At 41.7% G+C, this 14,468-nt stretch overlaps 1 protein-coding gene across 2 annotated transcripts in view; it reads right to left on the minus strand.

Moving 5' to 3' along the window:
- Positions 1-333: 333 nt before the first annotated feature.
- The window catches only part of LOC138008299 (methionyl-tRNA formyltransferase, mitochondrial-like), a 24,700-nt gene continuing 10,565 nt past the window's right edge, over positions 334-14,468 (minus strand). The window contains exons 5-12 of one of the 2 annotated variants that reach the window (XM_068855591.1): positions 6,064-6,186; positions 4,891-4,930; positions 4,735-4,797; positions 4,249-4,327; positions 3,002-3,093; positions 1,833-1,902; positions 1,079-1,161; positions 334-662 (exon numbers count right to left, since the gene is read on the minus strand). In XM_068855591.1, the coding sequence (XP_068711692.1) occupies positions 516-662; positions 1,079-1,161; positions 1,833-1,902; positions 3,002-3,093; positions 4,249-4,327; positions 4,735-4,797; positions 4,891-4,930; positions 6,064-6,186 (697 nt within the window). In that variant the 3' untranslated portion in view covers positions 334-515. Of the gene's footprint in view, positions 663-1,078; positions 1,185-1,832; positions 1,903-3,001; positions 3,094-4,248; positions 4,328-4,734; positions 4,798-4,890; positions 4,931-6,063; positions 6,187-14,468 lie in introns of both variants that reach the window. The other variant, XM_068855592.1, reaches the window with a different exon arrangement.

Genomic DNA, 14,468 nt, shown 5'->3' on the forward strand with positions numbered 1-14,468 from the left:
TTTAGTTTGTTCACACCCTTTCAAAATTGTTGTACGCTTTCTGCAAGTTATTATTTCTGCTAACTTTTATTTATATCATATCACTGCTTGGCGAGCGGTACATACGTCGTTTTTATTGCTAAGAGCCAAAAAAACCTGATTGAAAGCAATACCCCCTCCCCTCAACATGTTTAAGTTGTAAGTCCGTACGCAATTGTCGTGGCCACGCCCGTGCGAAGAGACATTTGACATCGTACACACGTTACATAATCTGCGATCTGTTGGGAAGTAAAATATCCGAGAAGACTTATCAGATACCGAGTTTTGTCCCCTGAAGAGATTCCACACCAAGGTGTGATTTCAAGAGTTTTTAATCTGATACGTGTTAATTAACACTTTAACTTCATTGTTACAAATTTACAAATTCAACACAAATTCAAGTACAAATTCCTTGTTTCGTTGAGGATAAAAGGAAGCTGCATTCCTTGGCTTAATGAAGACATCACTCAATTCTGCGACTAGCACGAAAGCCTTTGTCATCTCTCCTCGCAAGGCAAATTTTGAAAGTATTTTTTGGTGGAACCTTTCAAATGACTAATTTGGAGGTAAGAGTTGAAAAAATCTCTAGCGGTGATGACAGTTTTTGTTTCAAACTGTAGCTCCATGACTCCTACCCAGCCATCCTAGGGCAAATAAACAAATACCAGCATTGACAGTTTACTCAAAAAAGTTACACTTGACATGCATCTATACCTAAACAGACGTATTGCCTTCTACCAGCGATTTTACCCAACTCGATAATTCCAAAACTGGTGCAAACTGGAGAACACTTTTCAGCTTATTTCCTTATAGTTGATTTGACTTAGTGTATGAATAGGAAATATGTGGCATGTACTTAGGCCGAGTCAAAGTAAGGAATGCTGTGTCCAAAATAGAGAAGCAATCGCTCAAAAAAGAGAGGGAAAAGCGCAAAGTAAAAACAAAGAAACAAGCAGACAAACATGGGCTGCATGTAAGCGTGTAAATAGGGAATAACAACAATAGAAAAATCCTCCCCAAAAATACCGATAAAGCATGAAGGTATGTAGTACACATATACCTGACATCTGATAAAAAGCATTTCGAGACCTCTATCAAATTTCACCTCTCCTGGAACTGTAGATGACTTTTCTTCAGCAGTAACTGTGCGGCAAACAACATTTGACCTATCACCAAATGATCCTCAAATAATCAATAAACTGGTAAATTTAACCATGACACGTTACATCCTCCTTCACTTTACGGGCCATTTTCGGGTGTCACAATCCCCTTTGTATCTCAAGAACGGAGAGGATTTAACTCGTCAAACTTCACGGCAATTTTTCTTTTTGTTACCTTTAAAACATGTTAAAAGACCGGCTTCCAAAACAAGCGGTTGGCAGTCTCCCAAATGGCTTTTTTGGGCCCGAATAGTTATCGGGACTTTCGAGAAACGGGCCCCAGAGCCTTTCGTTTTCTCGTTCGAAGGCCTCGCTGGCTAAGAGAAACGATGGGATCTGGGAACGAGAATGTATTGCTCTCACCAAACCTCCACTGGTTCAATGAAGACAACCTACAGTCTATAGTGGGACGGAACAAAATCCTAACACGGGTTCATAAATTCTGATAGTCAAATGAAAGGGCAAAAATCACAAATGCAACTGCTTACTATAAATAAGAAAATCTATAAGGCTAAGAAAGACGTTTCTTTTTTGACATTTGTACTTTGTTTTACCTCATTATGATTCGAATTTTACATGAAGCTCTTCCATCGTTACTTATGGTAAAGTGTGATGGTTAGCACTGAACTGCGGCGAACCCGATTGGGTACTTACGGCTGAGGAACTCCTTAGACATTTTTATCAATTTCACTTTTTGTCCCTCCCAGCTGGTCCGAACTCCAAACTAAAAAAAAAAAACCGGTTAGCATAAAAAAGGTTAGAATAGTTTTTGGTTGCAATGCAAATAAATAAATAGATATAGATAAAATAAAACAAACGATCATTTGAAAATCAAAGGTCAAGGTCATTAGAAACAATACCATTAAAAGGACAACTTTACAGTATTAAGGTAAAGAAAATCGGTCTTGTATGTAATGCTTAAATTGAGTAATTGGTAAATCAGAGTATGCAGGTTTTTAAACTGGAATGACCCCAGACATCAGTTAAGAGCAAAGGGATACCGGTGGAGCCTCTCCAAAACGGCCTACTTGGATACAAGAGGTAGCCGCTGTTGAGAAATGCAATACAACACCTATACTATTCTTCTGTGGTTACAACATTTTGCCTTTAAAATGTTTTTGGTAGCATGTAAGAATGAAAAATAACTCGGCTTTCTGATTGGTTCAAAATCGTACTCCTTTTTTGAGTCGTGCCGTAACAGAGGGAATAAAATATTCCACGAGCCAACAATAAAAACATGGTTCTGCATATACCGTTTTTTCGTAAACCGCACGTTATTGTGTTTTTGGCATCTGTGGCACTAGTTTATAATAATTTGGGCAGAAGAGTTCATTTTTCACATGTCGCATCTTAAAGTCCAGGCCCCCAGTTGTTCGAAGGGTGGATAGCGCTACCCACTGGATGAATCACTATCCACTGGATACCTCAATTGGTTTTGCAAGAGTTTATTCGCTGGATGGTGGAGGTAGTGTGGCCAGTGGTTAGGGCGCTTGCCTTGAGATCCGGAGATCCCGGGTTCAAGACCCCCTCTAACCACTTGTTGAATTTGATCCTGGTAGTCCCTGGTTCAACTTCCCCGCTGCACTTCTAAATAGCCAACTGGCTTGCCTCCGGCCAGTTGGGATTCTTAACAGTTGTTGTTGTTCTGTTCCGGCGTTTCGTTGTGTTTCATTGGCCCTGAAAAGCCCCGGTGGGGAGCGGTCAATTAAGTATGTATGTATGTGTGTATGTATCCACCTTTTGAACAACCAAAGCCAGATGAAAATGGCATATCAACTGGAGGTTTTCTTGCGATTTAATGGTTAGGCTGATGTCGTACATACCCTAGACGAGAGCGCATTCCATTTTCGCCTGATGTTCAACCAATTGTTGTGGGTCCAGTCAATGTAGCCGGCCTCTTTGGTCAGGCGACGAGCTGTAACAATTGACATCAAAGTTAAATTTACCCAGTTGTTTAACATAGTCGATCCATATTAAGATTTCTCATCACAGCCCCCTTCAAATTTAGGTTTAAACGGGATTTGAATGAATGACCTCAGCGCTTAGTCTACCATGAGAGCTGGTCATTTTGTGACTTCGCAAAAACCCGTAGAGGATGTAAATATGAAGAGAGTAGTATCTTCCAAATTTCATTCCATGTTCATTCTGCAGGTCAAATACATGACATTTCATATATTCTACTGAATTCATTTTATTCACTTCGTGCGGGATTCAACTTCAACTCGCAATGAACCAGCTCTCAACTGGCTTCATAGTTCATTTGCCAGAGCCAGTGCAGCGCAATCACGGTCATAGGTTCGATTCCCGTTCAAGACTGAATAAGCCTGAGAAACTTTCATTTCATATTCATTCCGGTAGTTCGTCTACATGTTCCAGCACTCGGCAAAGTCGGCAAAGTCGGCAAACTCGGCAAAGTCCCTTTTCCGTAAGCCTTTTTAGAGACATCACGCCAAGCCGGCCACTTCCGCTGGGTTAGGATCCTGAGTGTTAATCTGGAGACGGAGAACAGGACAGCCACAACACCGGGAACTCCATCCCCTACTCTTCTCGAATAGTGTGTGGGTTCTTTGACGTCCCACAGGGAACTTATGAACATGAAGGGTATTTGTGAGACGGGGCCTACGGTTTATAGTCCTTATCCCAGGAGACTTGAACGTCTAACCATTTGCAGGTGAAAGAATCTCTCCTCAGTTATTTTAAGATCTCGAGTGTTGATCCGGCCGCAACCTGCCGCATGACAGCCCGCCGGGCTCAGCCATCGACATATCATTTAATCTAACTTAACTATCTATATCCCCTACGGGTTTATTACGAAACCCACAAAATGACCATCACACAGTTGGCGTGATCATCACTGCACCGGTATCGCAGGGGTCATGGATTCCAACCTCGTTCAAGTCACGTTTTCCTTTCGTCACTGCTTAGGCAACTCTTGTAACAACGATGCACTAAGATTTTCACATGCCTCTTTCCACAGTTCAAATTTACGTCTTTCATATATATGTTGTCTACAGTTCTTCTCTCTACAGGATAACGGGCTCAACACGGCCGGTAACGCGGATGTTCTTACCCCAACTTGTTTTTAATTCAGGACGCTGTACAGAGGGATTTCTCCTCAAGGTGTCCAGGTTTCCAAGAGTGTACATCAGCTGAAATTACAAGAATAAAGATCACTTGAAAGCATACATTATAACATAATGTTGGCCGACATTTTGCATTCAATTCAAGTCATCACTTAGAAATATATCTGCCTCTAATCAGTTCGCGAAAACATTCATTTAAAGCATTTAAAGATAAGAGTCCTCATGCGTCACTTTGGCTAAAGACAAAATGACAAAAAGGTAAAACAATGACGATTGATAAGTACCTAACAAGGTCTGCCTCAGTGTTGCATGACATCTACAAAATCTCAGCTTTGCCTTTGAAGTTTATAATTGTGGCATAACAATGACATTCATTTTGTTAACATTCTTACATTCAGCAATCAACTAGAAATTGGTGGAATTTAAAAGAATCTTAACGGTATTTTACACTTCCAACACTGAATTTCACAAACCATTCTAGTCCCAAGTATGGCAAGCTCATCACAAAGATCATCGAACATTATGTCCTCAGGAATCTTAAAGAAAAAAAATAAGTTGCTTGATTGTGAATATGACTGCACACCCTCGGCAATGTATGTCAGGGAGAGTAAATGCATTGTTTTATTCACCTTGTGTATCTGTTGCAAAAGACACTGTCCAGCATCAAATCTGGAAAAAAGGGGATATTCACGACACAGTTCAATACTACTCTGGTTTGGAAAAATTTGAATGTAGGTTAAAAAATTACAACTCAAATATCCAACGTTCGAAACTCCAGTCTAGTGTCTTCAAAATTATTCCAAAGTCCGAAAATGTACTTAACAATTTGCTAAAAAAGAGAAAGTGAGTACCAATTAATAGTAATTAGCGTCCTTTTCTTTTAATAAGATGCAAATGAACGATTGTCATGGAGGAGATCAAGAGTCAAAGCCGCCTCAGGTTTCTCTGTCATAGGAGGAGATGGAGCTGACCAAGAGAGAGATGTCAGGTAAAAAGGTGGTCATCATCAGAGTTTCCAAGTTGTGACGGTGGCATTCATGTGCCAAACTTCCCAACAACAGTATTGATAATACTGTCAGTTGATGGCTATAATTATAGGATTACCCCACGCACATGTGAGGTTAATTTGGTAAGCATACCCTAACAAAAAGAATTTCCCTTTTTGAAAATGATGGGAGCACCCCTTCAATTTTTTAGCAAACTGGTGACCATACAAAAGACTCTCGTGATAACCTTGGATCATCTCTGATGATGAAGACACAACAGACAGGAGCGTCGAAATGATGGGCCTTTGACTTTTTAAACTCTATTTATTTGGGGAGCAGGCCTGGCGCAGTGGCAAAAGCATTTGCTTCCCATCAATGTGGCCCGGGTACAATTCCCAGACTCAGAGTCATACATGCGTTGAGTCTGTTTTCTCCTCTCCTCAAAACCAACGTTTGATTTGATTTGCATTAATTTGCTGATTTCAGTTTACAGTGTCCCCAATTATAGTATTCCGGCACTAAAAGACCAGGCATTTAAGTTCCTTTCCTTTCCTTTTTCAAAAATTTCCAGAACAGTAGAGTATGTCTGATTGTCAACCTGGTTGCAATGTGAATGTTCATTTTGGATATAATCTATGTCATAACGTTTGCTTTGGTTTGTGTTAACCTCAATGGTTTGCAAACAAATGCTTGCAAAGCTCAATTGAAATCGAAGACAGAACCACTTTGCCGTGTTATTTTTAGCTTCATAAACTGAGTTAATATTGTGCATAACAAATAAGATAAGCTAACCATTAGTCATCCATCATAATCTACCTGTCTCTTGACACTTCAACTATGGACACCCCTGTTTCCTTAGCTCCACTCAAAATTGCATGTGAAATAGGTGAAGCTCCTTTCCACTGAGGCAGCAGAGATGGATGAATATTGATAGAACCACTGATTACAGACAAAACATATGCACTTTCATTTATTTAGTACGAGCTTTGACAATAGGGATGGAGCACTTAACAAAACAACATTCATTTAGCCCTTTATTATGGAAGTGTCAATTATTGATGTTAATAGATTTTATTTGGTTAAAAACTAAGTTATCTAGAAAATCAACAGAAGTACATTGTATAAAATAGGATGACCTGAGTTGACTCAGTTGGTGCAAGTTAGTTGAGAATTGCACTACCATGCAGAAGATTGTGAGTGAGGAGAAAGCAATGCCTTTGTAATCACCGCAAATAATGGTTAAGGTTTTGGGTTAGGGTTTTAGGGTTAGGGTTTATCTCTATCTTTCTCTATCTTTTGAGTAACTCTATTGAGTATAGCAAGATGCTAGGCTTTAATGATACAAATTAAGAATCTCCAGGCAAAAGTTGACCCATGCCGCCATGTTCTTCTGCAACCGAGAAATCGAAAAGCTTAGAATTCCTTGGACTGGAATGTGTTCCATGCGGCTGCATTACAAGAGATTTCAGCAATTAAATGTACTTTAGAAAAAATTGCTGATAAAGTTGAAGAACATTCACTTGCGATTGAGGAAATTCAGACCTACAGCTACCGTTTTAATGTATAACCACTTGTTGTACCTCAACTTTCGACAAGCGAAACTGCCCCGCAGACAACTGTATTGTGTGTGAAGATATTCAACAAAATGGGTGCTAATGTCCCCATCCATGAGATCGACATAGCACACCGAGTAAAGCCACGAAATGCTTCAAGTAGGCCGAAACTTATCATCTGCAAATTCATTAGACGGCTAGTTCGAGACGAAATTATGAACAGAAGAACCGAAGTTTCTCAAATAGTCCCCAAGATGTTGGTCTTCCGGAAACTTCAAGTTTTGCAAATGTAATGATGGTAGATAACTTAACTCCTAAGACCCAGGATCTCTTTAATGCTGCGAAGTCTTTTAACGTGCACCATAAATTCAGTTTCTGCTGGATCAAGAGTGTTATGGTTTATCGCAGGAGATACATGACCTAAACCTGTTTAATTTAAACACTGAATCGAACGCAATCCAGATCGAAACCTAAATACTCAACCTATCCAGTGTAAATATTATTCACCCCATAGTTTTAGTCAGACTTTTCTAGAACAAAAAATCCATGTTATCCAATAACTCATTTTTTTCTTTACTGCACAATAATGTAAGAAATTTGCGCCACAATATCGATAATAGACCATTTTACAGTTGTGGCTAAGTTACCAGGCCAAGCAATGGAAGCGAGGCTGCCGGTGACCCTGTTTTGATACAAACCTTCATGCTTTTGTAATGTTAATATGGACTAATTAGCGTTACAACAACACAATTTACATGATGAAAGTAGTGAGGTCTGTATCAATGCAAGGTCACCGGCAGCCTCGCAGCCATTCATAGGCTTGGTCGCTGAGCAAACAACTGTAAAATGGCCTATTTCCAAGTCCAGTTACTGCACAAAATTGAATTGAAGGCTCTATGCACAAAGACACCACTTAGCAGGGGAGTAACAGGCAAGACTTTTACCGACACGGAAAAAAAAAAAAACAAATGCCACCCTTTTTCCGACTGGGATTGCCATACTGGCAACCCAGTAATAAGCGTTGCGGCGTTCATTTGAGTAAATAAAGTACATTAGCAGTGAAAAGCTGCTTCTTTACTTGGAATTGGCAGTTGGATGGACATCATGGAAAATAAATCAGAAGCAGAAGATAATCTCTCTCAAGGAACGAACGGACTTAAGGCAAGTCAAAATCCAGAAGATTTAGGATCATCCGTAGAAGTCGAAGATGAAGTCGACGAGCTAGAGGAATTTGATACTTCTTTATGATAAAGAAATCTCTTCCCTAAACACTGAAGCGCTAAAGGCAGAGTTGGATAGACGAGGACTAAAGAAGAGTGGAAACAAGCGCACATTGGAAGAAAGACTTTGGGCAACAAAGATCTCTGAACATATCTCCCAAGCGGTCGGAAACGACAGTAAAACTTCGCAAGTAAAAGAGAAATCAGTTAAGGCACAGTTACTTATCCAAGATCGTGAAATAATTTCTTTTATTGAAGCCAAAGTAAGGGAAATATGCTGCCATGAAATCGAAAAACTCAAAGCTGAAGCTAGTGAGTCTTATGCAAATGAGACCATAACATCCCTTCAGAGAGAAAATGACATCCTTAAACAAAGGCTACAGGAGATGGAATCTGGGTTCGCTAGTATGAAAGATGAAGCGAATAACCTAAACAATGAAAACAAAAGCCTGATGTCAGTAATTAGGCTCCTAAATAATGAGCTGCAAACTGCATTGAAAGCGGATGAAAGTTATCCCGGAAGTGTTAATTACAATCAAACGACAAATACAGTCAAGCCCAACAAGACAAAGAGATCACAGAACAAAAGGCAGAAAGAAAAGAAGAGCACACAAGAGCAGAAGGAAGCGCCAAATATGCAAATAGAACAACCACAAGCTGAGCAACTTACAACTCTTCTGATTGGTGACTCCATGGTCCAAAATATTCGAGGACGGAAACTAGGGAAAGCTGTCGGCCACAGAGTTGTCCTAAAGCCGTTCTCTGGAGCGAATACCAGAGCCATGAGTGACCACTTAAAACCTAATCTAGAGCTCAATCCGGATCAAGTTATTCTACATGTAGGGACAAACGACCTTAAAAAGAAAGAGCCACAAGAAGTTACCGAGGCGATTGTGGATCTAGCTAGACAGGTTGAAAGATCATCCGATGCTAAGGTTGTAATTTCAGGTTGTAATTTCAGAGCTTGTCTGTAGAAGGGACAAGTTAAACGAGCAAGTGAAAGCGGTTAACAAGCGCTTGAAGAGGTACTGTCAGCAGAATGAATGGAAGCTAATTCAACATAACAACGTAGGGCCATTATTCTAAACACGGCATTCATGGAAAGCAGCTTTTATTTTTTCATATTAAGTACGATAGTTAATGTAGTTTACACAGTTTTATCTACACTTGGTTTTAAATTTTTAATTGTACATACGGTTTTATATTGCTCATGAATTGTACCGTGGTTAACTTAAGATTAAATAAATAATAAATCTTAAGTCGACTCTTAAAGCTCTACACTTTAACAGTGTTCATCGCGATTGCTACATAGAAGGCTCCATTTCTTCAAACAACGTCCAGATGAATCAGCTTGTTAATGGGACGTAACAGTGAGTTCTGCCCAACTTGGACTTTGGCAACTCGAACATGATTGTCCTTCCCTTGGGAAATTTCGCTGATTCTACCGAGCGGCCAGTAGACTCATGGCAGGTCACTGGCTATGGCGAGCACAACATCTCCCACTTTCGTACATTTTGGCCTGGTAGCCATTCCTTTAGCCAACGACGCCAGAAATGTGAGATGAGTTCTTGGACTCTCCGCCATCGTTTAAGACGTGTTTTTCCTCTGCCTTGGATTGTGATGAATGGTCCCCCATAATCAACAGCTGTCTGGGCAAATGCTCTCATCGAGAATCGACGACGTAATTTAGGGAGTGGACCCATCACTTGCGAGGCAGCTTTTCCTTTTCGTTTTTTGCATCCATTGCACTGGTTTTCCCATTCTCTAATTTCTTCTTTTCCTTTTCGTTTTTTGCATCCATTGCACTGGTTTTCCCATTCTCTAATTTCTTCTGTGGTTAGTTCCAGCCGCATCATTTCCAAGCTCATGGACCCAAGTCCACGTGAGAGAATAATGGGATATCGAACATCAAAAGGTAAAAATTCTGTGTACTGCAGTCTTCCATCACAACGAATTATTCCATCTTCGCCCAGTCTTGGAGTGAGTTTAACCAGCTTGCTTGACTTCGCGATCGGCTTTCCAGATGTCAGTGCGCGGTACTTCTCTGGGAATAATTCCTTTTGTACTTCTTTAATAATTCACTCTCTAGTGGACTCAGTTCTCCCTCTTTATGGACTTTTTATGGTAACTGAAAGTTTTGTACGAAGCGAAGTATCCATGCGTGGACCCTGGTTAATCTGGTCCAACTAGAAAATCTTGTAGGATCTAGGCGCCAGTCTTTCTCTGTGGGCTTAGTTGTCATCGAGAAAAGAACGATAGGAACTTCATTTCTGTTAGCAGATCTCTTCAATTCTTCATCAGTGGAGGAGTTGCTTTCCACTTTATTTCTTGGCCACAATTGTTCAGTTTCTGTGAGAAATGATGGTCCATGCCACTATAACGTGTTCTCAGCGAGCTGTGTAGCACTTGAACCTCTAGAGCACAGGTCTGCTGGATTGGGGCTGGTCGGTACATATCGCCATTGAAAGGGATCTGTCTGAGCTTGAATTTCACCAATACGATTTGCTACAAAGGGTTTGAAACACCACAAAGTGTTGGTGCTGTCACTCCAAAAGATGGCACGACCAATTGCCATTTGTAGAACCTTCGATACAAACTGAGCAAGTCTTAGTGCCATCACAGCCGAAGATAGTTCTAATCTTGGTATACTCATTATCGCCAATGGAGCAACCTTGGTTTTGGAAGCGATAAACCTGGTTTCCACGACTCTATCTTGACGAGCATTTCTTACATAGGAGACAGCACCAAATGCATCCTTCGAGGCATCTACGAACGTATGGATGGTCTTTTTGCAGACAACGATGCACTTGTACGTTTCTCAAATCTTCTAGTTCGCTAAGCCACTGCTGCACTTGCTCCGCCAGATCTCCGTCAATACCTTCGTCCCAGTCCAATCCACGAGTCCACATGACTTGTAACAGTATCTTGGCTCTGATAGTGTAGGGCGTTACGAGACCAAGAGGATCAAATAGGGTTGCTACGTTCTTCAACACATTTCTTTTAGACAAAGGAAGGTCAGCTTGGGGAGGTTTGGTCTTGAATGTAAACACATCAGCTAAAGCGATCCAAAGCACTCCAAGAGTCTTCATTGACGAAAGATTTTTATGATTGAAGTCAACTTTGCTGAGACGATCTTCTTGGGGCACTTCTTTCAAGACGTGGGGAGAATTGCTGAGCCATTTTCGGGCATGCATACCGGTCTTCTTCCAGAGCTGTGATAATTGACGATACAGGTCAATAGCATTCCGCTCATCGACGGTATAATCCATCAAATCATCCATGTAGGTGGATTCAAGGACTGTTTCTGCTGCAGCTGGAAATTGATTCTGGCTTTCGGGCATGCTCTTGAATTGTGAACTGAGCTTCAAATTGTGCAGATTTTTTGCCTAGGACGACTCGTTCGAACTCGTAAACTTCAGGTTTTCTTTTCATATCCAACTCCCTCCACAGGAAACGGAAGTATCAGCAATCCGGGGGAGTACATCTGGCTGATGTCGGCTACGAGGGCTATCGGGTTTCGTCTGAACCAGAGAAGAATGTCCACCAGATCATTCTGAAGCTTTGGTCCTGGCAAAATCTCGTCGTTGAGGGAAACTCCTTTGTGGTTGTCTGTTTCTCTGGGCGGAAGACTGGGAAATGAGGTAGAAGCCATCCAGGAACTTGTTTCATTTCGTTGTCTGGCAACTTTCGGACGTACCCCTGCTGAAGATACGACGTAATCGTTGCTGGATAGTCCTGTTCCATTTATGGGTTCTTCAGTAACTTCAGCTCGGTGTTTTCTAGACGTTTCAATGTCATGGTGTAATTGTAAGGAAGCACAGGTCTTTCATTCTTCCAGGGTACTTCGAGTTCGTATCTTCCATCCACGAGCTTTAGAGAATTATGAACCTGGCTGAGTACTTTCTTCTTTCTCATCGGGTGTTAGAATTCCTCGTTTGTCGACATTTCCACTACAGAGTTCTCTACCTCCCAGAATTTCTTCAAACTTGTATTGATCTCGTCAAACACGTTTGGGCGCACAAAAAATGTGGACAAAAAACTTGCTCTTTTGTGGCAAAATCCTTTGGAACCGCTTGGCCTTCTGATACAGGTCCACCCCGGTGGTCAAAGCCTTGCTTCTGGTCCCTTAGGGTCTGGTCCACTAAGGTAAACTGTTGAACTGTGTAGAAATGAGTATTCCACTCCAATCAGAATGTCAACAATCGGATCTTTTGCAGGTTCAGGAAACTTAATGGATGAGAGATACGACCATTGGTCCTTGTAGAAGTTCCAGTTCACCGCCTGGTAACTGCCAGTAACGTTCCTGGGACACGTGCAGACATTTCAAATGTAATCTCCACAAGCATGGTGTCAAAAGATTCCACCGTCTCGTTTAACACTCTCACTGTCACCCTCTCATAAGCAGACTGAAGACCAAGGGGAATGGCAATTTCTTCATTAAGAAAAGTTCCTGTACTTGCATCGTCAAGGACTGCATTTACTTTGACCTTCTTTCCATTTCCTTCGATCGAAACAGGTACCGTTCTTAAAGAAACCAATTCTGAGGAAGAGTGTTTCTGTAAGGTTGCTGTGTGAGCCCGCTGAATCGAGCTCTCCCCCTCCATGGGCACGTTAGTTGCAACACCTACACCTTCCTGCTTAATGGTTGGAGTTTCTGTGGAACTTGGAATGGTTGGATCGTCTTCAACAGCAGGTACACGCCTGGTGGAGTTGTTTGTGGCTGTAGAAGGATTCGGTGGTTGGCGAAAGAATAGTTGAGACCTTCAAGTGTAGCGGCTACCTTTCCCACTAAACATGATTCCAGTCGAAGCATTTTAATTTCTGAAGATTCGAACCCTTTGTCCACGCAATTGGAAAATGCAGTCCCGAAACGTTCAAACTTGGTTTTATCGGCATTAAACTTTGGTACAGTGATACGCTTCAAATGGTTGCGAGTTCCAGCATCCACTTTTCTTTCTGGAGATTTGGAGTAAAGGAAACGTGACGGATCCGCTTGCTAAGCGAGGTTTGCGGGGGTCTGGGCAGGAGTTATCGTTCGCTCTGGAAATCTTTCAGCTTCAAACGTTCGACAACTTTGTCCGCGAAACCAGTTTTGCAAATTTTCTGTTTCGAAACTCTCCTTATCTGACACTGGTTTTACTGTACGCTTTGCGGATTCTTTTAATTTGTCTCCGACTTCTTGAAGAACTTTTCCAACGCGCGACTGGTAAAGATCCATGTCAACTTCCATGTCATCAGCTTTTCTATGCTCTCCACGTGTTCGGTAAACTCCTCGCAACTGTCATAATGCATCAATCAATTCCAGCGGTGCCCATCCCCCCCCCCCCCTCCCGGGCAACCGCGGGGCATTTGCTGAAGTAGTCAGTCCCAGGAGTGGGGCATTCGCAATTTTATCGCGGCCCCGTGGCTGGGCATTAGCCTACCCCGGGGCGATCCCCGGGCATTTGACACACCTGTTTTCGAATTAACATGGAAGAGTTTATCGGAAAAGACGAGGCCTTCGTTAAAGACTGGCTAGTCTGTCACGGACTCGAAAAACTTGTGGATGTTTTTAAAGGTATGTTTTCTCAATTTAAGGTATTTCTTCATTTACAGTTGTAAGCATATGAATATGTAGAAGCGACAAGGTGAACTAATATCACAAAACAATTACTGACGTGAAGACTGCGTAAACACGACTACTTCGCATTTTGCATTCAAAACTAGCCTAGCAATTTTTAAATTCATGAAAGTGGAGTTAAAGTACAGAAGGTTTGGGAATTCAAATGATGCGATCTTCAAGACAGATCTTGCGAGCGTAAAATGCGATGAAAGATGATTTAAGATGTCTTGATTCTTGACAGACAAAGTAGCCTGCGAATACAGGCGCCTATTGGCTATTGGAAGGCGACGATCCCGGGGGCGGGGCACTTGCCCTCTTTCTTCGTCCCCATCCCGGGGCATTTACACAGCTGATGTGTCCTCACCCCGGGGAATTTGCCCATTTAAAAAAAAAAATGCTAATGCCCGGGGGTTAGCCCGGGGAGGGGGGGGGGGGTGGGGATGGGCACTGCTGGAATTGACTGATGCATGATGCCGAATATCTTCTTTTGCCTTCACCAGTCTGTCTTGCGCTTAATTTGAGTGCAGAGCGCGTCCAATTCAGAGTCGGCCTTTCGTTTCTCATCTTTGATTTCATCCAAACATGCACCGTCTTGAGGAGACAAATTCGGGGTCGGTTTTCCCTGTCGACCACGAGATCGAAGTCTTGGCATCTTATCCTGAAAGCCTTGTCCTGGCGGGGTCGCCAAATGTTTCGCAGAACATGTTAACTTTTTTATTTTTCCGTAGCGTAATCTTCGTAATCTCCCAAAACAACAACTGCAGCACTATAGCAAATATGCTGACTCTACCCTGGATAACAAGAGGCCTTAGGATTTCAATTAATAAAAATAATAAACTTTTCTTT

This window comes from Montipora foliosa, chromosome 6 (genome assembly GCF_036669935.1).
Source record: "Montipora foliosa isolate CH-2021 chromosome 6, ASM3666993v2, whole genome shotgun sequence".
NCBI classification, from domain to species: Eukaryota; Metazoa; Cnidaria; class Anthozoa; order Scleractinia; family Acroporidae; genus Montipora; species Montipora foliosa.